This window comes from Hyla sarda, chromosome 4 (assembly GCF_029499605.1).
Source record: "Hyla sarda isolate aHylSar1 chromosome 4, aHylSar1.hap1, whole genome shotgun sequence".
In the NCBI taxonomy this organism is placed as follows: domain Eukaryota; kingdom Metazoa; phylum Chordata; class Amphibia; order Anura; family Hylidae; genus Hyla; species Hyla sarda.
Window position 1 is genome coordinate 296,517,671 of NC_079192.1, and position 25,484 is coordinate 296,543,154.

General features: G+C 43.3%; 1 protein-coding gene across 2 annotated transcripts in view; it reads left to right on the top strand.

The window, feature by feature from the left end:
- LOC130367021 (sodium-coupled monocarboxylate transporter 1-like) overlaps positions 1-25,484 on the top strand; it is a 77,751-nt gene that overhangs the window by 45,571 nt on the left and 6,696 nt on the right. For both annotated transcript variants that reach the window (XM_056569401.1, XM_056569402.1), the window contains exons 10-13: positions 762-829; positions 16,274-16,360; positions 22,533-22,741; positions 22,928-23,031. In XM_056569401.1, the coding sequence (XP_056425376.1) occupies positions 762-829; positions 16,274-16,360; positions 22,533-22,741; positions 22,928-23,031 (468 nt within the window). The remainder of the gene's footprint in view (positions 1-761; positions 830-16,273; positions 16,361-22,532; positions 22,742-22,927; positions 23,032-25,484) is intronic.

Genomic DNA, 25,484 nt, shown 5'->3' on the forward strand with positions numbered 1-25,484 from the left:
CTTTTTACCTAAGGATTTTTATAAGGTTATAAGATTTTAAAGTGTTACTCCGCTGGAAAACTTTTTTATTTTTTTTAAATCAACTGATGCCAAAAAGTTAAACAGATTTGTAAATTACTTCTATTAAAAAATTTTTTATCTTACTTTCTGTCTGATCACAGTGCTCTCTGCTGACACCTCTGTCCATGTCAGGAACTGTCCAAGGCAGAATAGGTTTGCTATGGAGATTTGCTCCTACTCTGGACAGTTCCTAAAATGGACAGAGGTGTCAGCAGAGAGCACTGTGGTCAGACAGAAAGGAAATTCAAAAAGAAAAGAACTTCCTGTGGAGCATATAACAGCAGATAAATACTGGAAGGATTAAGATTTTTTAATAGAAGTAAATTACAAATCTGTTTAACTTTCTGGCACCAGTTGATTTAAAAATAAATAAATCAAATGTTTTCCTGCGGAGTACTCCTTTAACCCCCTGCATTGATATGTATATGATAAGATTTTGGATAACTATAGTCACCACTAATGGGAGCGTAGGAGCTTACTATACACTGTTTATACATTTAACTCAATAATAACAGAGACTTTCTCATATCTTTTGTTGCAATTTTTGTTTCAATAAACTTGAAAGACATTATGCAGTTGGCTCCCGAACTCTCCTCAGTGACCCCCCCCCCCAACCACCCCGACCCCCTATCTTTTATGGAACAGTAACCTACTTCTTGAATTCCTGAACTTGCTTAGGTTTGTTCCTATGTTTTGTCTAGGTGCGTTTTATGGAGTAGTGTGTATAGCAATGTCGGTGATTGCGTCCTATATGGGAAGTGTGATCCAGGTAAAATAACCTTATACTTGAGTATTAAATAATTGTTCTTATATATGTTTTGTAATATAGAAAACACTGTTAAGCAGTATATATATTGCACAGTAGCAATTTTCTTCATCTGAACTTACCTAAAAGTGCACATTGGAGCAGAGGGTTACTGCCACTAAAGGGTATGTCACTCATGTAATTGTGAGGGCACCAATTGTACCGGAGGAAAAAAACATGAAAAAACTTTGTAACCTCAAGCAGCACTTTTAAATATTTCCTCTTTTTTTCCAACAGCACATTTAGAGCCAGTCACATCGCTGTGTCACATACAAGGTTAATTATTGCCAGGTATAATTACTGAACTAGTTATTCATTTTAAAAAAATAGACAGTAATAATAATAATAATAATAATAATTGTGGTGAGATGCAGGGCAGATGGAATTACCCTAGGGGCAGATGGAATTAACCCCTTGTATTCGTGACACCAGGGTGTGGTTTATCCTCAATACCACCCGAAGGTATGCCGCTGGATCCTGGGCTAGGCACGGGGGCAATAATGACTCCGACGCCAAGTTACGGATAACGGTAGCTTTACTGAGTGACAGATGGAACAGTCTATACAGCTTAGCCAGGTCCACGGAGGTGACCAGTGAAATCAGAGACCTCAGGGCTTGGTGGGACTTGTAGTGGACTGGGACAATATTGCTGCAGGCCACGCTGACTGAAGACAGAGGACTTTGACTTGACTGACTATACCCGTTTGTAGCTTACCAGCTGTGACTTGGACCTGGGGGTAGTGGACTTGTAGACTTGTGGCCTTCACAGACTTTAGGCCTCCTCTGGACACACACCTAGGACTTGACTGTACTCTGGTTCAACAAAGATTAAGAGCCGAGCTCAAAGAGAAAGAGAGAGTGAAGAGACTCCTCAGGGCTTATATAGGAGAAACTCCGGTGGGGTCCCATAGGTCACCCTTAGGTTACGTGGTCACTGACACCTCACTGGGTTACACTCACATGACAACAGATTAACCACATGACAAATATTCTTAAAAGGTACAACACTCATATACAATACATAGCATAAAACCAATTGTACAGAGGGAACAGGTGAAGGGGCCCAGGGGACACTGCAGGGAGGCTGCCTTATACGGCAGCGAGGGTACAGGGGTACAACTCCTGTACTGGGCCACCACATAATAATTACAGTTTGAGCAACATAGTGTAGGTTTTTTTTAGTGATAGTGATAGGGAAGGTGAACTCTATTCATTATTAAAAGGGTACTACCGTGGAAAACTTTTTTTTTTTAATCAACTGGTGCCAGAAAGTTAAGCAGATTTGTAAATGACTTCTATTTAAAAATCTTAATCCTTCCAGTACTTTTTAGGGGCTAGATACTACAGAGGAAATGCTTATCTTTTTGGATTTCTCTGATGTCATGACCACAGTGCTCTCTGCTGACCTCTGCTGTCCATTTTAGGAACTGCCCAGAACAGGAGAAAATCCTCATAGCAAACATATGCTGCTCCTGACAGTACCTAAAATAGACAGCAGAGGTCAGCAGAGAGCACTGTGGTCATGACATCAGAGAAATCAAAACATATAAGCATTTCCTCTATAGTATATAGCCCCTAAAAAGTACTGGAAGAATTAAGATTTTTAAATAGAAGTAATTTACAAATCTGTTTAACTTTCTGGCACCAGTTGATTTAAAAAAAAAAAAAAGTTTTCCACGGTAGTACCCCTTTAATGTAATTAAACAGCTTCCCTGTTAGGGTGTATAGAGCCCCATGTTATTAGCCAGAGTAAATGCTTGTGCATGTAGTAAAACATAGCTGCATTACAGCTGATTTTCTAGATGAATTGCTGGAGGTCTTGCAGCTGAAAACCTATTGCTGTGCCATTTTGGACCTAGAGCACATCACTGAGGGTAAGAGCAAAGGGACAGGACCTGATGGGTTAACAGAAGGTAAGAGCAAAAGGGACAGCAACTGAAGGGTTACCAGGGGAGAAAAGAGAGGGGAGAGCATGTGAAGGGTTAACAAAGCATAAGAGTGGAGGGACAGCAAATGAAGGGTTAAGAGGGGTGAAAAGAGATGAGACAGCACCTGAAGGGTTAACCCTACAGCCTGGTTGCTGGGGAGAAGGAGCAGTTCACAGACCTTAGATCTTACTGATGCAGGAAGGATGGCCATCTCTATGTGGTGGTGGGGGTGTGAGGTGCAGAGCAGATGTTGTTACTCTAGGGGCAGATGGCATTAACCCCTTGTATTCGTGACGCCAGGGTGTGGTTTAGCCTATAACCACCCGAAGGTATACCGCTGGATCCTGAGCCAGGCACGGACAACGGTAGCTTTACTGAGGGTAGACAGATGGTAAAATCTATACAGTTCAAGGGCCCAAGGAGGTGATCAGTGACACAGAGACCTTAAGGGATGGCTAGGACTTGTAGTAGGACTAGGCAATTTAGTGTAGGCCACGTTACTTGACAATTTGACAGAGAATGACTTGACTTGACTGATGACGTACAATGCTGCAGGTTTAGCTTACTTGAACTGACTGTGGCTGCAGGACTTGACTTGAGGCCTCCAGTACTCTGGACACACACACTAGGCACGACTGACCTCAGCAAAGACTTGGTGCAAAAGAGAGAGAGAGAGCTAGCTCCACCAAAGGCTTATATGGGGGAGACTAGCAGGGAGCCCATAGGTCACACACACAAAAAAAAAAAAAATAAAATAGCCAGCACAACTACCTAATATACGGGTGCACACGGATGGAAAATACAAGGTATACAAAAAAAGAAGGTTGCAGCAGCACCTCTTGGTCAAAAAATTGAGGCTCTTAGCGCACTTTTTGATCAAAGCGTGTCCTCCCACCCACCACGCCGAGGTGGCCTAATTTTGGATGGGACCCTAACACACATTCTGAGCCTAACACTCATAACACTCACCTCTGTTGGGCATATAGCCTCTGACTGGGTAACATGCTGGATCCATTATCAATTTAAAATACCTCCTGTGAAAAAAGGGGAGGGGTGCACGGCTACAGAGGGTGCCATTCCCCCTAAGTGGCACAAAAAAAACTAAAAGAAAAATAGCCAGCACAACTACCTAATACACGGGTGCACGCGGCTGTGGCAAATACAGAGTATACAAAAAAAGAAGGTTGCAGCAGCACCCTTGGTCAAAAAATGGAGGCTCTTAGCGCACTTTTTGATCAAAACGTGTCCCCCCCCCATCCACCACACGGAGGTGGCCTCATTTCGGATGGGACCCTAACACACATTCTGAGGTAGGAGGTATTTTAAATTGATAATGGATCCAGCATGTCACCCAGTAAGAGGCTATATGCCCAACAGAGGTGAGTGTTACGAGTTTTAGGCTCAGAATGTGTGTTAGGGTCCAATCCGAAATGAGGCCACCTCCGCGTGGTGGATGGGGGGACACGTTTTGATCAAAAAGTGCACTAATGGCCTCCATTTTTTGACTAAGAGTGCTGCTGCAGCCCTCTGGTCACTGGTACCTCCTGGGTATATCACATGGTATAACTCTTAAAGTGATAACGCATTTAACATATTTACAATGGGGAAACTAATGCAGGGGGCCCTGGGGACACTGAAGGAGGCTGCCTAACAGGGCAGCAGAAATACAGGGTAACATCTCCAGTACTGGGCCACCACATCTATCACTTCACAAGAGCTTCTGGCCACACAAGGGGGCTCCCGCCCCCACCGGCTTCTAGACTGCACTCAGTGGTCTCAGTGCTGGAGGTAGGCCACAAATGTTGCAGGCAAGTAGCATCCTAAAAAAGGCCCCCAGAGGTGACGGAAGGTAAGGGGAGACAGAGGGAGACACTTAAAGGAGATATGCAGCACTGATATTTATAATAAAAAAAAAAAAAAAAAACATTACCTCATCTTAGAGATCTTGTAAAGACCTATCCCCTGTCCATTTTAGCAACCATGCATAGCAGATGCATAGCAGATGTATAGCAGATGTATTCTAAGGGAAGCATGGTGGCTCAGTGGTTGGCACTGCTGCCTTGCAGTGCTGGGGACTTGGGTTCAAATCCCACTAAGGACAACAATAAATAAAGTGTTATTATTATTATTATAATAACGTCAGCAGAGAGAACTGTGGTCGTGATGTCATCAGAGAGCATTCCAAAAAGAAAAGAATTTCCTCTGTAGTATTCAGCAGCTAATAAGTACAGGAAGGATTAAGATTTTTTAATAGAAGTAATTCACACATATGTTTAACTTTCAGCCACCAGTTGATTTAAAAGAAAAAAGGTTTTCACCGGAGTACCCTTTAAAGACTACATTTCCTACAATCCTCCTCTCCTACTTCCTGTAAGCTGCTGCCCTGCCCCCTGCTCTCAACGCTGAGGAAATTATAATAAAGTAAGGCCCCACTCCCTCCCATAAGCATATCCCCTCCCATCCTGGTGTTAGGATTGAAGGAGTAAATTAGAGGCAATTTTGCTTTATTACGCAAAAAACCTGTTTAGATTTTTTTTTTTACCAGATAACTGCTTTAATATGTAACTCTTAAGCAGAGCAGCAGAATATCATAACAGATGTATTTTAAAGCACTAATGTTCCTTAAAATTCAGTAATTTAAACTTCATGCAATGCATGTATAACTAAGTCTCTAGTATCAGCTCCAAGGGAAACAACACCTGTATTCAGACATTGAATTACTTGGCAGCTCTGTAAGGTCTGAACAAAGTTTTTAGTTTAGGATGCGATCCAACAAGGAAGTAAAAGAAGGCTTAAAGTCTTTCTGTACTTAAAGGGGTACTTCACTGCCCCAGCATTCGGGACATTTTGTTCCGAACGCTTGGAGCGGACCGCACGATGTCACGCCACGCCCCCTCAATACAAGCCTAAGGGAGGGGGCATGGTAGCAGCCATGCCCCCTCCCATAGACTTGCATTGAGGGGGCATGGCGTAACGTGACGTCAAGAGGGGTGTGGCCATGATGCCACGACCTCTGCCGCCCGCACCCAGCTTTGTAAACGAATGCCGGGTGCTGCCCAGAGATCATGGGGGTCCCAGCTGCAGGACACCTTTGGATAGTGGATAAGATGTCAGATGGCAGAGTACCCCTTTTAAATATTTTTCATCCATCTACTGAAGCTGCATCTAAAGTTGTCTGCGCTATGTTGACATCGTATTTTACACAGTGTGCAAATTTTATTAATTAAAGAGACTACCTTAAAACACACAAGAGAAAAGGCAGCACAGGAAACCATCCACTCTGCAAGCGACCACCCAGGTTGCCAATCTGGAGATAAATCCAAAAAGTGATAGCACGGTCACAGCAGAGATACAGTGGGGCAAAAAAGTATTTAGTCAGCCACCAATTGTGCAAGTTCTCCCACTTAAAAAGATGAGACAGGCCTGTCATTTTAACCCCTTAAAGGACCAGGCCAATTTTCACTGTAGGACCAGAGCATTTTTTGCACATCTGACCACTGTCACTTTAAGCATTAATAACTCTGGGATGCTTTTACCTTTCATTCTGATTCCGAGACTGTTTTTTCGTGACATATTCTACTTTATGTTTAGTAAAATTTAGTCGATACTTGCATCATTTCTTGGTAAAAAATTCAAAAAATTAGATGAAATAATAGAATATTTTGCATTTTTCTAACTTTGAAGCTCTCTGTTTGTAAGGAAAATAGACATTCCAAATAAATTATGTTTTGATTCACAAATACAATATGTCTACTTTATGTTTGCATCATAAAGTTGACATGTTTTTACTTTTGGAAGACATCAGAGGGCTTCAAAGTTCAGCAGCAATTTTCAAATTTTTCACCAAATTTTCAAAATCGGAATTTTTCATGGACCAGTTCAGGTTTGAAGTGGTATTAGAAATACCCCACAAATGACCCCATTATAAAAACTGCACCCCTCAAAGTATTCCAAATGACATTCAGTAAGTGTATTAGGTGTTTCACAGGAATAACAGCAAAATAAAGGAGAAAATTCAAAATCTTCATTTTTTACACTCGCATTTTCTTGAAGACCCAGTTTTTGAATTTGTAACTCAATCTTTCTTTTGAGTAAGGAAATACCTCATATGTGTATGTCAAGTGTTCGGCAGGCGCTGTAGAGGGCTCAGAAGGGAAGGAGCGACAATGGGATTTTGGAGAGTGAGTTTTTCTTAAATGGTTTTTGGGGGGCATATCACATTTAGGAAGCCCCTATGGTGCCAGAACAGCAGAAAAAACCCCAATTGGCACACCCTTTTGGAAACTAAACCCCTCAAGGCACGTAACAAGGGGTCCAGTGAGCCTCAACACCCCACAGGTGTTTGATGACTTTTCGTTAAAGTCAGATGTGTAAATGAAAAAAAGAAATTTCACTAAAGTGCAGTTTTTCCCCAAAATTTACCATTTTTATAATGGGTAATGGGAGAAAATGCCCCCCAAAATGTGGAACCCCATCTCTTCTGAGTATGGAAATATCCCATGTTAGGACGTAAAATGCTCTGCGGGTGAACTACAATGCTCAGAAGAGAAGGAGTCACATTTGGCTTTTTGAAAACAAATTTTGCTGAAATGGTTTTTGGGGGGGCATGTCACATTTAGGAAGCCCCTATGATGCCAGAACAGCAAAAAAAATAAAAAACACATGGCATACTATTTTGGAAGCTACACCCCTCAAGGAACGTAACAAGGGATACAGTGAGCCTTAACACCTCACAGGTATTTCATGACTTTTTGTTAAATTTGGATGTGTATATGAAAAAAATAATTTCACAAAAATGCATTTTTTTCCCCAATTTTTACATTTTTACAAGGGGTAAAAGGAGAAAATGACCCCCACAATTTGTAACCCCATTTCTTCTGAGTATGGAAATACCCCATGTGTGGACATCAAGTGTTCTGCTGGCGCACAACAATACTCAGAAGAGGAGGAGCACCATTGAGCTTTTGGAAAGGGAATTTGTTTGGAATGGAAGTCAGGGGCCAAGTGCGTTTACAAAGCCCCCGTGGTGCCAGAACAGTGGACCCCCCACATGTGACCCCATTTTAGAAACTACACCACTCACAGAATTTAATGAGGGGTGCAGTGAGTATTTACACTCCACTGGTGTTTGACAGATCTTTGGAACAGTGGGCTGAGCAAATGAAAAATAAAATTTTTCATTTTCACAGACCACTGTTCCAAAAATCTGTCAAACACTTGTGGGGCATAAATGCTCACTGTACCCCTTATTACATTACGTGAGGGGTGTAGTTTCCAAAATGGGGTCACATGTGGGAGGGGTCCATTGTTCTGGCACTATGGGGGCTTTGTATACACACGTGGCCTTCAATTTCGGACAAATTTTCTCTTCAAAATCCCAATGGCGCTCCTTCTCTTCTGAGCATTGTAGTTTGCCCGCAGAGCACTTTACATCCACATATGGGGTATTTATATACTCAGAAGAAATGGGCAACACCAGCATGTTAGTGTAAATAATTTTTTTTTGCACTAACAGGCTGGTGTAGACCCCAACTTTTCCTTTTCATAAGGAGTAAAAGGAGAAAAAGCCCCCCAAAGTTTGTAGTGCAATTTTCCCCGAGTACGGAAATACCCCATATGTGGCACTAAACTGTTTCCTTCAAATACGACAGGGCTTCGAAGTGAGAGAGCGCCATGCGCATTTGAGGACTAAATTAGGGATTGCATAGGGGTGGACATAGGGGTATTCTACGCCAATGATTCCAAAACAGGGTGCCTCCAGCTGTTGCTAAACTCCCAGCATGCCTGGACAGTCAGTGGCTGTCCAGAAATGCTGGGAGTTGTTGTTTTGCAACAGCTGGAGGCTCCATTTTGGAAACACTGCTGTACAATACATTTTTTTTATTGGGGGGGGGGCAGTGTAAGGGTGTATATGTAGTGTTTTACCCTTTATTATGTGTTAGTGTAGTGTAGTGTAGTGTTTTTAGGGTACATTCGCACTGGCGGAGGTTTACAGTGAGCTTACCGCTAGGAGTTTGCGCTGCGGCGAAAAATTTGCCGCAGCTCATACTTGAAGCAGGAAACTTACTGTAAACCTGCCTGTGTGAATGTACCTGTACATTCACATGGGGGGGGGGGGCAAGCATCCAGCTGTTTAAAAACTACAACTCCCAGCATGCACTGACAGGCCGTGCATGCTGGGAGTTGTAGTTTTGCAACAGCTGGAGGCACACTGGTTGGAAAACTTTCAGTTAGGTTCTGTTACCTAACTGAGTATTTTCCAACCAGTGTGCCTCCAGCTGTTGCAAAACTACAACTCCCAGCATGTACTGATCACCGAAGTGCATGCTGAGAGATGTAGTTATGCAACAGCTGGAGGTACGCAACTACAACTTCCAGCATGCCGAGACAGCTGTTTGCTGTCTGGGCATGCCGGGATTTGCAGTTTTGCAACATCTGGAGGGCCACAGTTTAGAAACCACTGCACAGTGATCTCCAAACTGTGGACCTCCAGATGTTGCAAAACTACAAATCCCAGCATGCCCAGTTTTGTAACATCTAGAGGGCCACAGTTGACTGCAGAGTGATCTCCAAACTGTAGCCCTCCAGCTGTTGCAAAACTACAAATCCCAGCATGACAGCTGTCTGGGCATGCTGGGAGTTGTAGTTTTGCAACATCTGGAGGGCAACACTGTAGAGACCACTGTACAGTGGTCTCAAACTGTAGCACTCTAGATGTTGCTAGACAACTTAAGAACTTCCGTCGGATCCAAGGAGCCAGCCGCACAACATGCCGCCTGCTGTTCTCCGACACCGATCGTCGCACGCAGCCTTGCCCGTAGGGTAAGTGGGCTTAGTCGCCGATCCTCTTCAGTTTCCCCGTCTTGCCCCGCCTATTGTGGGTGGGCAGAACGGGGAAAACGAAAGTTAACCCCCCCTCCCCCAATCTGCTATTGGACGTCACTTCTAGATGCCCAATAGCAGTGATAGGAGGGGTGGCACCCCTGCCACCTCACTCCTACCCCTTCAGGGGATCGTGGGTGTCTTGGACAACCGCGATCCCCTTATTTTCCGGGTCACCATAGACCCGTATGACCCGGAATAGCCGCAAATCGAAAGTGTGAATTCACTTGTGATTTGCGCCGATCGCCGATGTGGGGGGGTCTGATGACCCCCTGGGCATTTGCGCGGGGTGCCTGCTGATCAATATCAGCAGTCACCCCGGTCCGGTCCCTGCCCGGCGCGTGCCGGGGACCGAAATTCCCATGGGCGTACAGGTACGCCCTTGGTCCTTAAGTACCAGGGAGCAAAGACGTACCTGTACGCTCTTGGTCCTTAACAGGTTCATCTTAGGCATTCCTCAACTATGAGAGACATAATGAGAAAAAAAATCCATAAACTCACATTGTTTGATTTTTAAAGAATTTTTTTGCAAATTATGGTGGAAAATAAATATTTGGTCACCTAAAAACAAGCAAGTTTTCTGGCTCTCACAGACCTGTAACTTCTTCTTTAAGAGTCTCCTCTGTTCTCCACTCGTTACCTGTATTAATAGCACCTGTTTGAACTCGTTATCAGTATAAATGACACCTGTCCACAACCTCAAAAAGTCACACTCCAAACTCCACTATGGCCAAGACCAAAAAGCTGTCGAAGGACGCCAGAAACAAAATTGTAGACCTGCACCAGTTTGGGAAGACTGAATCTGCAATAGGCAAGCAGCTTGGTGTGAAGAAATAGAGTATGGGAGCAATTATTAGAAAATGGAAGACATACAAGACCACAGATAATCTCCCTCGATATGGGGCTCCACACAAGATCTCACCCCGTAGTGTCAAAATGATCACAAGAACAGTGAGCAAAAATCCCAGAACCACACGGGGGGATAATGAATGACCTGCAGAAAGCTGAGATAAAAGTAACAAAGGCTACCATCAGTAACACACCACAGCGCCAAGGACTCAAATCATGCAGTGCCAGACGTGTCCCTCTGCTTAACCCCTTAAGGACGCAGGGCCTATATATTCACCCCCGTTTCCAAATTCTTAAGGACTCAGGGCGTATGGGTACGCCCTTCATTCTTCTGGTCCCCGCCGCTCACCGGGCAGGGACCGGACCGGGATGCCTGCTGATATTGTTCAGGGGGGACCTGAGGTCCCCTCATATCGGCGATCGGCGCAAATTGCTGGTCAATTCAGACAAGCGATCTGCGCTGCGGCAATTCCGGGTCATACGGGTCTCCGGTGACCCGGTAAATAAGGGGGACCGGGAGTGTCCAACGATCCCCCTGAAGGGATAGGAGTGAGGTGGTAGGGGTGCCACCCCTCCTATCCCTGCTATTGGTTGTCAGAAGCGACGACCAATAGCAGATCGGGCGTGGGGGGGTTAAAGTTCGATTCCCCCGTTCTGCCCACCCACAGTAGTGTGGGCAAAATGGGGGAACCGTCCTGTGACCGGCACCAGAGGTCACTTACCATTGACGGCAGCGGTGATCGGTGGGCGGCTATGACATGTGGTTGGCTCCCTGGTGCAGACTACGGAAGCCGGTGAGTTGCCTAGCAACATCTGGAGGGCTACAGTTTGAGACCAATATACAGTGGTCTCTAAACTGTAACCCTCCAGATGTTGCCAAACTACAACTCTCAGCATGCCCAGACAGCTGGAGGGCTACAGTTTGGAGATCACTGTGCGGTGGTTTCTAAACCGTGGCTCTCTAAATCTTACCACAACTTCCAGCATGCACGAACAGCAAACGGCTTTCTCGCCATGCTGTCGTAGTTGCGTACCTCCAGCTGTGGCATAACTACATCTCCCAGAATGCCCTTTGGCGATCAGTACATGCTGTTAGTTTTGCAACAGCTGGAGGCACACTGGTTGGAAAACACCGAGTTAGATATCAGAACTTAACTGAAGGTTTTCCAACCAGTGTGCCTCCAGCTGTTGCAAAAGTACAACTCCCAGCATGCACGGCATGTTGGGAGTTGTAGTTTTGTAACAGCTGGAGGCTTGCCCCCCCATGTGAATGTACAGGGTACATTCACACGGGCGGGTTTACAGTGAGTTTCCTGCTTCAAGTTTGAGCTGCGACAAATTTTCCGCCGCAGCGCAAACTCCTAGCGGGAAACTCACCGTAAACCCCCGCCCGTGTGAATGTACACTAAAAACACTATGCTACACTACACTACCACATAATAAAGGGTAAAACACTACATATACATCCCCCCCCCAATAAAAATTAAAAACGTATCCAAAATGGAGCCTCTAACTGTTGCAAAACAACAACTCCCAGCATTTCTGGACAGCCACTGACTGTCCAGGCATGCTGGGAGTTTAGCAACAGCTGGAGACACCCTGTTTGGGAATCACTGGCGTAGAATACCCCTATGTCCACCCCTATGCAATCCCTAATTTAGTCCTCAAATGTGCATGGCACTCTCTCACTTCGGAGCCCTGTCTTATTTCAAGGAAACCGTTTAGGGCCACATATGGGGTATTTCCGTTCTCAGGAAAAATTGTGTTACAAATTTTGAGGGGCTTTTTCTCCTTTTACCCCTTATGAAAAGGAAAAGTTGGGGTCTACACCAGCCTGTTAGTATAAAATTTTTTAAATTTTTACACTAACATGCTGGTGTTGCCGCATACTTTTTTTATATTTTACAAGAGGTAAAAGGAAAAAAAGACCCCCAAAATTTGTAACGCAATTTCTCCTGAGTACGGAAATACCCCATATGTGGGCGTAAAAATGCTCTTTGGGTGCACAACAAGACTCAGGAGTGAGAGCGCACCATGTACATTTGAGGCCAAAATTGGTGATTTGCACTGGGGTGGCTGATTTTACAGCGGTTCTGACATAAATGCAAAAAAATAAATACCCACATGTGACCCCATTTTGGAAACTACACCCCTCATGGAACGGAACAAGGGGTATAGTGAGCCTTAACACCCCACAGGTGTTTGCCGAATTTTCGTTAAAGTTGAATGGAAAAACGAAAAAAAAAAAAATTCACTAAAATGCTGGTGTTACCCTAAATTTTTCATTTTCACAAGAGAAAATAGGAAAAAAGCTCCCAAAATTTGTAACCCCATTTCTTCTGAGTAAGAACATACCCCATATGTGGATGTAAAGTGCTTTGCGGGCGAACTACAATGCTCAGAAGAGAGGGAGCGCCATTGGGCTTTGGAGAGAAAATTTGTCCGGAATTTAAGGCCACATGTGTTTACAAAGCCCCCCATAGTGCCAGAACAATGGACACCCCCCACATGTGACCCCATTTTGGAAACTACACCCCTCACAGAATGTTATAAGGGGTACAGTGAGCATTTACGCCACTCAGGTGTCTGACATTTTTGGAACAGTGGTCCGTGAAAACTGAAACATTTTTCATTTGCTCAGCCCACTGTTCCAAAGACCTGTCAAACGCCAGTGGGGTGTAAATGCTCACTGCACCCCTTATTAAATTCTTTGAAGGGTGAAGTCACATGTGGGGCTGTCCACTGTTTTGGCACCATGGGGGGGGGGGCTTTGTAAATGCACAAGGCCCCCGACTTCTATTCCAACCAAATTCTCTCTCCAAAAGCTCAATGGTGCTCCTTCCCTTCTGGGCATTGTAGTGCTCCAGCAGAGCACTTGATGTCCACACATGGTGTATTTCCATACTCAGAAGAAATGGGGTTACCCCTTGTAAAAATTTTACATTTGGGGAAAAATCAGCATTGTAGTGAAATTTTTTTTTTTCATTTACACATCCAACTTTAACGAAAAGTTGTCAAACACCTTGTTACATCCCTTGTTACATTCCTTGAGGAGTGTTGTTTCCAAAATAGTATGACGTGTTTTTTTTTGTTGTTTTTTTTTTTTGCTGTTCTGGCACCATAGGGGCTTCCTAAATGTGACATTCCCCCAAAAACCATTTCAGCAAAATTTGCTTTCCAAAAGCCAACTGTGACTCCTTCTCTTCTGAGCATTATAGTACGCCCACAGTGCTCTTGACATCCACACATGGGGTATTTCCATACTCAGAAGAGATGGGGTTACAAATTTTGGGGGACATAGTTTCCTATTACTTCTTGTAAAAATTTAAAATTTGGGAAAAACCTGCATTTTAGTGAATTTTTTTTTTAATTTAGACATCCAACTTTAACGAAAAGTCGTCAAACACCTGTGGGGTTTTAAGGCTCACTGGACCCCTTGTTATGTTCCCTTAGGGGTGTAGTTTCCAAAATAGTATGCCATGTGTTTTTTTTTCTGTTCTGGCACCATAGGGGCTTCCTAAATGTGACATGCCCCCCAAAAACCATTTCAGAAAAACTCCCTCTCCAAAATCCCATTGTCGCTCCTTCCCTTCTGAGCCCTCTAGTGCACCCACAGAGCACTTGACATACACATATGAGATATTTCCTTACTCGAGAGATATTGGGTTACAAATTTTAGGGTGAAAACTGGGTCTACAAGAACATGCGAGTGTAAATAATGAAGATTTGGAATTTTATCCTTCACTTTGCTGCTATTCCTGTAAAACACCTAAAGGGGTAACACACTTACTGAATGTCATTTTGAATACTCTGAGGGGTGCAGTTTTTATAATGGTGTCATTTATAAGGTATTTCTAATATGAAGGCCCCTCAAATCCCCTTCAAAACTGAACTGGTCCCTGAAAAATTCAGATTTTGAAAAATTTTTGAAAAATTGGAAAATTGCTGCTGAACTTTGAAGCCCTCTAATGTCTTCCAAAAGTAACAACATGACAACTTTATGATGCCAACATAAAGTAGACATATTGTAAATGTGAATCAACATAAAAATTGTTGGGATGTCCATTTTCCTTATAATCAGAGCGTTTCAAAGTAAAAAAAAAAAAAAATTCACATCAAATTTTGGAATTTTGCACCAAGAAATGATGCAAGTATCGACAAAATTTTACCACTAACATAAAGTAGAATATGTCACGAAAAAACAAATCTCAGAATCAGAATGAAAAGTAAAAGAATCCCAGAGTTAATAATGCTTAAAGTGACAGTGGTCAGATGTGCAAAAAAGGGCTGAGTCCTTAAGGTGAAAAAGGGCCTTAACGACAATGGACGTAAATGTACGTCATGGTGATGTGGTACTTAATGCACCATGACGTACCATGACCTTCACGATCGCGAGCACCAGAGCGGTGCTCGCAACATGCGCGGCAGGTCCTGGCTGCTATCAGCAGCCAGGGACCCGCTGGTAATGGCGGACATCCGCGATCACGCAGATGTCCACCATTATCCCCTCAGATGCCGAGGTCAATACAGATCACGGCATCTGCCGCAGTGCGGTACTTTGAATGGATGATCGAATCGCCCGCATCGCTGCCGTGGGGATCCGATCATCCAGCATGGCAGCCGATCACTAATAATACTGATCAGTGCTATGTCCTATACATAGCACTGAACAGTATTAGCAATCAAATTATTGCTATGAATAGTACACTATGGGGACATAAAAAGTGTAAAAAAAAAAAAAAGAAGTAAAAAAAAAAGTCAAATAAAAAAGTTAAAAAATTTGAAAAATCGCCTCCCCCAATAAAAAAAAGTTAATCGTCCGTTTTTCCCATTTTACCCCCAGAATAAAACATAAGTTATTAGATATTCTGGGCCCTCTGTCTCTGCTGTGACCGTACTATCTCTTTTTGACTACAGAACAGAACGTGGGAAAATGATAAAATATATAGCACAGCATTGTGGTGGCTGCTGTGTGTCCGTGCACTACAGCCATAACACTGCTCATAGAGCTGTGTCAGTGATCAGTGATGCATATACATCGCTGATCACTTACACAAAAGTTTCACTGATGCCCAACCTAAACAGCAAAGAGTAACAGAGAAATGTTGTAAGTCTGAGAGGAGTCCCCTGCTCCACTCACTGAACAATAAGACAATGATGCTGTATGTATCACTGTATGTATTACTGTTAATAGATCAGCTGGAAAGGGGATGGTACCCCACATTCTGGCCCACCTTCTGCTGCTTAGCAGGAAACCTTTTGCTAGCTGCTGTATACTACAGAGGAAATTATTTTATTTTTTAATTTATTTTCTGTATGACCACAGTGCTCTCTGCTGACACCTCTGTCTATGCCAGGAACTGTCCAGAGCAGGAGAGGTTTGCTATGGGGATTTGCTCCTACTCTGGACAGTTCCTGACATGGTCAGAGATGTCAGTAGAGAGCACTGTGGTCAGACTGAAAAGAAATTCAAAAAGAAAAGAACTTCCTGTGGAGCATACAGCAGCTGATGAGTACTGGAAGGATTGAGATTTTTTTTAACAGAAGTAATTTACAAATCTGCTTAACTTTCTGGCACCAGTTGATTAAAAAAAAAATCCCATTTTTTCCCACCTTTAAAGCTTCAGGAAAGTCATATTAACTTAGGGGATTTAAATTTCCTGCTATATTTTTTTATACATATTTTATTAGTTTATAGCCATAGCTCAGTAATGTCTATATAATTAACATTTTTCCTTGTAACCCCTAGGCAGCCCTGTCTATATTTGCTATGGTTGGGGGACCCCTTCTTGGCTTGTTTTCCTTAGGAATGTTTTTACCATTCTGCAATCCTTTGGTGAGTATTAATTCAAGAAAATCTGTCTTAAAAGTGTCAAAGGTAGCAAATGTTATTTATAAATAATATAAATAAAATAAATATTGCCTTTTATACAGTTTCCTATACACTCGTCAACATTTAAATTGCAACAACAAGAAGGACAAGCTATAAGGTTATTTCAATCGATCGTTAAGATCTACAAATGATCACATTTTACAGCACAAAGCTCTGTTCTGTGCCATGTGGGAGGGGTTTCAATGGTAAAGCAAATTTTTTCAGCCACGTGAAACCTCAAATCAGTACAGTAGGATTGTTTAATGCCTTCTGTTCATCAATGTGCCAGCTATTACCACTTGTAACAAACTGAGAGGAACAGAATACTCAAAAAGAGAGACCGTGGTTTATTACTCCAGCAAATTTCTTATAGGCCAAGATGTCAGCACTGTTTAACACTGCGTGTCACAGTGATTGGGAGACCAATGAAGAACTGTAATAAAAGCAAGAGGTACACAGAGATGAACCTCTGCACAGACGAATCAGATTAGAAGAATAGAGCATAGTGATTCATTCTGTATTGCAAGTAAAATAAGATGTCACATATCAAGCCTAGGGTGTCGAACAGTGTTTACACATACAGTATCATGAAAATGCTCTTGCACAATACAACTACAGATCAGTGGCATAGATAGGGTTAGTGTAACCCGATGTGGTAGAAAATGGTGTAACTACACCCCGACACAAATTATTTTTTTTACCCGTCTCAAAGAAGGTGGCTGTAGATCACACTCTATTCCCTAAAAGCAACAGCTCCATACAATGCACCACTGAATACAATACTGCCATACACTGTTTTGCTGAATACTGCAACATACTGTGCCCCTTATTATAATACGGCCACACACAGGAGTGTATAGCTCCTGAATATAATACTGCTACACACTGTTCTCTTCAATATTATACAGCTACACACTGTTCCACTGAATACTGCCATATACTATGCCTCTAAATACAATACTGCCACACACTGTGTCCCTTAAAATAACAATGCTGCCACACACTATCCTCCTGAATATAATACTGCTTCACATTGTGTTCCTGAATATAATACCACAGCACACTGTTCCGCTGAATACTGCCACATGCTGTGCCCCTAAATACAATACTGGCACATACTGTTCTGCTGAATACTGCCACACACTTTGTCCCTCAATATATTCGTGTCATATACTGTGCCTTAAAAACGGTCATACACTGTACCTGAAAATTATCCTGATACACATTATACCCCTGCTGCATACAATACTTACTTTTTCTCTGAATACTTCCACACACTCTGCCCTTCAATATAATACTGCTACACACTGTACCCCTGTACATAAAACTGCTACACACTGTGAATATAACCTGAATATAACCCTGGCACAAACTGTACACCTGAATGTGGTGTCGGGTGATGGCATGTGCAAATTAACCTTTTTGTGATGCCAGGGCACGGATAGCCTATACACTGTCCGAGGTTGACCCAGCTTCTCCTGGGCCAGGCACAGGGCAATAAATACTCTGACGCAAGGTTACGGATAAACTGACTTTACTGAGGAAGAATAGATGGTAAAACCTGTTACAGCTCAGATTGGTACAAAGGGAGGTGCAGGGTAAACCTTGGAAGCTTATCAGCTTGCTGGGATTTGTAGTTGATTGTGCTGTATATGACTGACTTGCTGTATGGCAACCCACGAGGACTTTAGTAACTTGATTGACTTACTTGTATGACTGATTTAGACTGACTTGGATCCCTGGGAATTTAGTGCTTACCGGCCGCTAGGCTTTGACGTTCACCTGGCGCAGGGGATTTGCTTTAGAAGATGCATGGTTTCAGGATTACTCTTGAGGCCTCCTCATAACACTTCACAATCTCTCTTCAGACTGTCTCCAAACTGTACCTCAGCTAACACTGAACTCTGAACTCCTACCACACTATATAAGGGGCAAATTTGGAGGATCTCCATTGGGCTGACAAGTCACCTGGTTTACCACATGCACACTCCCCTAACAACAGGTTTTAACAGGCTTAAAGCAACAGGTACATATGCCAATACATGAAAATGCCAATACATTAACCATAGTGTGGTGTCGGGAGAGTAACGGTGACTGGGGTGTTGCAGTGGTAGTGTAGGGTCTGGTGGTATTAACCCTTGAATGTAATGACGCCAGGGTGCGGTTTCCTCAATAGTAATGTTCCTACCACCAACCATCCCACAAATGGCAGGAAAAATAATGGAATGTCCACAGCAGATTTTAGGAATAAACTGAAGAAACTTTACTTGCGGAATTTATGAAACAGTCTTTAACATAACAGTCTCTTAAGAGTGAACTGGGATACAGGTTCCTCACAGGTTTGCTGGGACTTTGAAGTAATGAGCTTTTATGCAGGCCACTGTGCTACTAATTTAGAAGATTTGAGCTGGAAGTAGTCACACAGGATTTGATAGATGGAGCTTTGAGTAACTCATGTTTCGTGGCTGCAGGTTCTTAGGCTTTGGGCCTAGTTGAATTGAATTGATGCTGATGAGATGCTTGTGCTTCTGTAGTGCAGGAACAAGAGAGTGAATCTACAGACTACAGCCCTTTATATAATAAGGGGCTGGACTAAGCTCATTGGTCAGCAAACCTGTAAGTTATGAACCCAGTGAACTCTGGGTACATCACATGACCTCTAAGGTCCTTGAACATTTTACACATCACAACCGTACATCATGTAACCACTAAGGTCCTGTACATATATTTTCTACACACACATTAAATATAAACAGACTTTACATGAGGCGACCGAGGGTAAGCCCTGCAGGAGAGCCCTATATGAATGGAGGGACTCTAGCTGAGGGGACTTTAGACAAGGGACAGGACATGGTCCTGTACCGGGACACCACAATGGCATAACATTAAAAGGGTCTTCCACTGGCCAGTGTTCCTGCTGCATTCGGAACATTTACTTCCAAATGCTGTGCGTGTTCTGCGGGGGTCAGCCATGCCCCCACGTGACATCAGGCCATGCCCCTCAATGCAAGTGTATGGGAGGGGGTGTGACAGACACCACACCCCTCCCATAGACTTACATTGATGGGGCATGGCCTAACGGCATGAGGGGGCATGGCAGACCCCCGCAGAACGCGTACGGCATTCGGAACTAAATGTTCCGAATGCAACAGGAACACTGGCCAGTGGAAGACCCCTTTAAGGCATATTGAGTCCTGAGTAATGTGGACCCAAGATGGACACTGAAGGCAACATCTGCCACACAGGATGGGCAGAATACTATATTCTATACTGGGTGACCACACACTCACACACACACACACACACACACACACACACACACACACACACACACTGTATCCTCTGACTATAACCCTGCCACACACTGCCCCTGAATATAAAACTGCCACACACTGTGCACCTGAACATAACCCTGATACACACTGTGCACCTGAATTTAACTCTGACACTCACTATGCCCCTGAACATAACCCTGACACACTGTGCACCTGAAAATAACCTTGACACACACTGTGCACCTGAATATAACCCTGACACACACTGTGCACCTGAATATAACCTTGACACACACTGTGCACCTGAAAATAACCCTGACACACACTGTGCACCTGAATATAACCCTGACACACACTGTGCACCTGAATATAACCCTGACACACACTGTGTACCTGAATATAACCTTGACACACACTGTGCACCTGAAAATAACCCTGACAAACACTGTGCACCTGAATATAACCCTGACACACACTGTGCACCTGAAAATAACCCTGACACACACTGTGCACCTGAATATAACCCTGACACACACTGTGCACCTGAATATAACCCTGACACACACTGTGTACCTGAATATAACCTTGACACACACTGTGCACCTGAAAATAACCCTGACACACACTGTGCACCTGAATATAACCCTGACACACACTGTGCACCTGAAAATAACCCTGACACACACTGTGCACCTGAATATAACCCTGACACACACTGTGCACCTGAAAATAACCTTGACACACACTGTGCACCTGAATATAACCTTGACACACACTGTGCACCTGAATATAACCCTGACACACACTGTGCACCTGAATATAACCCTGACACACACTGTGCACCTGAATATAACCCTGACACACACTGTGCACCTGAAAATAACCCTGACACACACTGTGCACCTGAATATAACCCTGACACACACTGTGCACCTGAAAATAACCTTGACGCACACTGTGCACCTGAATATAACCCTGACACACACTGTGCACCTGAATATAACCCTGACACACACTGTGCACCTGAATATAACCCTGACACACACTGTGCACCTGAATATAACCCTGACACACACTGTGCACCTGAAAATAACCTTGACACACACTGTGCACCTGAATATAAAACTGGCACACACTTCTGTTTTGTCTAAATCCTACTCCTGTATTGTAACCCCCCCCCCCCCAACAGAACCCTCCATCCTCCCCCAGACCCCTTTTTCCACCTACACTTCTCTGCTCCCCACCCCTCTGTCTCCACATTACAGACCGAACTGTCCCAACCAGACCCCTCTGTCAATCTTCCACACACCCCTGTCTCCCCTTACACCCCCTCTGTTTTCCACTTACAGACCCAATGCCTCCCCAGATCCCTCTGTCTTCCACCTGCACCCCCTTTGTCCAACCCTCCACACCCATCTGTCTCCCCTGTACAGACTCTTCTGCCCCCTCCAGACCCTTTGGTCTCCACTTACAGACTTGTCTCCCCCTTACAGACCCCTCTGTTTCTCTTTTTTATAGACTCCTCAGTTACCCTCTTAGACTCTTATGTATGCTCATGCCACATCCTTAGCCTTCAGTCTCTTCACCCAATCTGCTCACACCACCCAACCCTGTATTGCAGCCCGGCCACAGTGACAGCAGCTTGTGAGGAAAGAACATCGCTTTTACACAGGGCAGGTGGCACAGCCAGGCAGCCACCCAGCTGATCTTGCCCCTGGTGGTATCACCCGGTGCAATCCATTGACCTCTTGCCTCTTCTCTCAAAGCCTATCATGGTGCAGAACAAGACAGCAATGGAGGCTGAAATGGAGGTCTATCCTTTTCAGTAATAAATTCTGGTTTTGTCTCAGATTTAGTCATAGCCAAAGATTGGTCTGGAGACCACATTGGCAACACATGAGAACCTCACACAGATCCTAATTATAGTGTGTGGTGCAGAGGGGGAACTTGTAGCTTCTGGGCCCCCATGCCAAATCTGCCAATTATAATACTGGTCTCTTATGTGGCAGATGTGCTATGGGGCCCCTTTAGACATCAGGGCCTTGCTGTGACTGCTACCTCTGAATCAGCTCAGCATTAAATTGATTTGGTCGTGGAACCAGTGGTATGTGGCCCAAGGCTGTTTTTCAACATGACAAAACAATGCAGCATTTTGCTCGTGCTACTGTGAGCAGCCTGTGTGACCTAAACGTGCTATAATGGCCAGCAGCATCTCCGGACCTGTCTCCCATCAAGCACATCTGCGTGACCTAAACGTGCTATAATGGCCAGCAGCATCTCCGGACCTGTCTCCCATCAAGCACATCTGCAGCATCATAAGTTGGTTATTTCAAGAGAGCAACCAGCAGTGGATCAAGATGATTGTGTGCCCAAGGGCATTCAGCGTGGCAGAACATTAGTCAGACCATTAATAACCACATTTAGCATGCCAAAACTTGTCGTGGTGCTCATACGCAATCAATAAATTGAGATGTTTTGAATATTTAGTTCCCAATTTTATCATTTGCATATCATTAACATGTCTACCGATCCTGTGATTTCCGTAAATCCATGACTTTTCCTTTTAGGTATTACAATTTCAATGTATGCAGGAGCAGCTCCAAAATTATAGCTGCTGTTTTATACAAATACTATGCACATTATTTAGGTAGAACTGGGTCTGTGCTGGCTGATATGTTACATCAGTTTTCCCGACCAGGGTGCCACCAGCTATTGCAAAACTACAACTCCCAGCAGGCCCGGACAGCCAAAGGCAGCTGGAGGCACCTTGGTTGGGAAACACTTGGTTATATTTAGGAGCTTACTACTCAGGAACAAGCTCGTCATTCTAATCTGGTTTATCCCTAAATTGTCATTTTCAGGGAGCGATTGTGGGGCTTCTTGTAGGATTTGCTGTGTCCTTATGGGCTGGAATAGGGGCTCAGATCTACCCCCCATTGCCTGAGAGAAGTAGACCCCTGCCGCTTTCCACTGCCTATTGTAATTCCAGTGATTCAGTGAACATCACATCTGTTACAGAAATGGCAATAACCATGATAGTCTCAGCAGCACAAGCTGAAGCCAGTGAGAGGTGAGATAATACCATTAGTTACATTTAGTTTTGCTTTTATGTTTGTAATTCCATTTATTACTAATGGCTTTGCGTCTGTCTAACAAATTGCAGTAGAATTATTCAATCGGGGATACAATTGTCCGTTGAGTTTGATTCTACATTCTTTACATTCCATTTACATTATACTTTCTTCTATTTTGTCAGGCCACAGCTTGCCGATTATTGGTATTCTTTATCGTACTTATACTTCAGCATTTTGGGGACCCTCGTGACTCTAGTTGTTGGTATAATTGTTAGTCTTCTGTCAGGTATGTATTCAACTGATAAATCCTTCATTCAGATATAGAATGCAAAGTAAAACACAATATCAGCTAAAGAACAGTATGAAGTAACCATATGCATAGGATAACTTGCCAGCCAATTGACCATTCCCAGTTATCCCAATATACCATTTTATTTATACAAAAAATAAATAAATAAAAAGGGTAGAGGTAAGAATCTATCTATGTATAGATTTCAGGAGTGGATGCAGGATTTTGCAAAAAGGAGCACACTAGTATAGTGCGCACACACATTATATATATATATATATATATATATATATATATATATATATAATGTGTTTATATACAGTGGGGCAAAAAAGGATTTAGTCAGCCACCAATTGTGCAAGTTCTTCCACTTAAAAAGATGAGAGAGGCCTGTAATTTTCATTATACCTCAACTATGAGATACCTCAACTATGAGAGACATAATGAGAAAAAAAAAACATAAAATCACATTGTCTGATTTTTAAAGAATTTATTTGCAAATTTTGGTATAAAATAAGTATTTGGTCACCTACAAACAAGTAAGATTTCTGGCTCCCACAGACCTGTAACTTCTTCTTTAAGAGTCTCCTCTGTTATCCACTCGTTACCTGTATTAATGGCACCTGTTTGTACTTGTTATCAGTATAAAAGACACCTGTCCACAACCTCAAACAGTCACACTGCAAACTCCACTATGGCCAAGACCAAAGAGCTGTCATAGGACACCAGAAACAAAATTGTAAATCACCACCAGGCTGAGAAAACTGAATCTGCAATAGGCAAGCAACTTGGTGTGAAGAAATCAACTGTGGTAGCAATTATTAGAAAATGGAAGACATACAAGGCCACTGATATTCTCCCTCAATCTGGGGCTCCACGCAAGATCTCCCCCCCGTGGTGTCAAAATGATCACAAGAACAGTGAGCAAAAATCCCAGAACCACATGGGGGGACCTAGTGAATGACCTGCAGAGTGCTGGGACCAAAGTAACAAAGGCTACCATCAGTAACACACTACACCACCAGGGACTCAAATCATGCAGTGCCAGACGTGTCCCCCTGCTTAAGCCAGTACATGTCCGGGCCCGTCTGAAGTTTGCTAGAGAGCATTTGGATGATCCAGAAGAGTATTGAGAGAATGTCATATGGTCAGATTAAACCAAAGTAGAACTTTTTGATAAAAACTCAACTCCTCGTGTTTGGAGGAGAAAGAATGCTGAGTTGCATCCAAAGAACACCATACCTACTGTTACGCATGAGGGTGGAAACATCAAGCTTTGGGGCTGTTTATCTGCTAAGGGACCAGGACGACTGATAAAGGAAAGAAGGAATGGGGCCATGTATCATGAGATTTTGAGAGAAAACCTCTTCCATCAGCAAGGGCATTGAAGATGGAACGTGGCTGGGTCTTTCAGCATGACAATGGGCAACATTTCAAGGTCCTGGAGTGGCCTAGCCAGTCTCCAGATCTCAAAGTCAGTTGTCGGCGTCCAGTTTTTAATGCAGTGTAAACCTGTGGTATACGCATCTTGATAGTAAATCAGTAATTCTTCTAACAAAGTAAATTTGGTTGAAAACCGTTGGTTGAAATCCTGCCGTTGCACTCTGTCCAGAAGGGCCATTAAGCTCTCTTTTTGGATCCCAGTCAATGGGGTCAATAGTCAATGGGGTCTGTCGGGCGGGCATTGTTTTGTAACAGGAGTAGCGGGAGAAAAAGACGGTGCTTGCAGTGTTTTTTTCTCCCGCTATTCTCCCCAGGCTCCCTAACGGCTATCACACTACCGTGTCATAATGGCAGTGTGAAAGTTGCCTTGCTATGAAAAGCAAATGAAAGTGTTACCTAGAGCAGTATATACTGTAGCATTGTGTGGTACATCAGTGACACCTAGTGGTCAAAACATTATCCTTAATCGCTGTGTATGTAGCAAAACTGTAACAATGGCATGATACTGAATGCAAAAACTAAATTAAAATCCTAATGATGTTTCTATAGGTGGGCTTCTTTTCTCCTATTTCTGGTTCCTCGAGATTTTGGGGATAATTTAACCCTATTTTCTTTAGTAGATTGTGTACATAGTGTTTTACCTATTCTGAGAACTGTATGGCACATTAGTTATAGTTTTTAACGTGAATATTCAAAATGCTAATTTTTACCGCGAATATCAGCACTTCACGATTCCGTGAATATTTAGAATATGGCCGTCAAACCATATGGTTGAAGGACATCAAACAAGTAGGAATTTACATCATAGTGTAACCATACACGGCTATTTGTACGTCTGTATCTTTAATGGTTTAAAAAAGACATGTCTTGGCATATAGTACTAAATATTGTCACCTGAAACAAGATGGCTGCCAGCTCATGTGACCTATGACCTTTATGTTAAAAAAAATTCTTAAGCACAATAGAGTACTCTACCCTGTTGCAAAGAAACAAATTTTTAATTAACA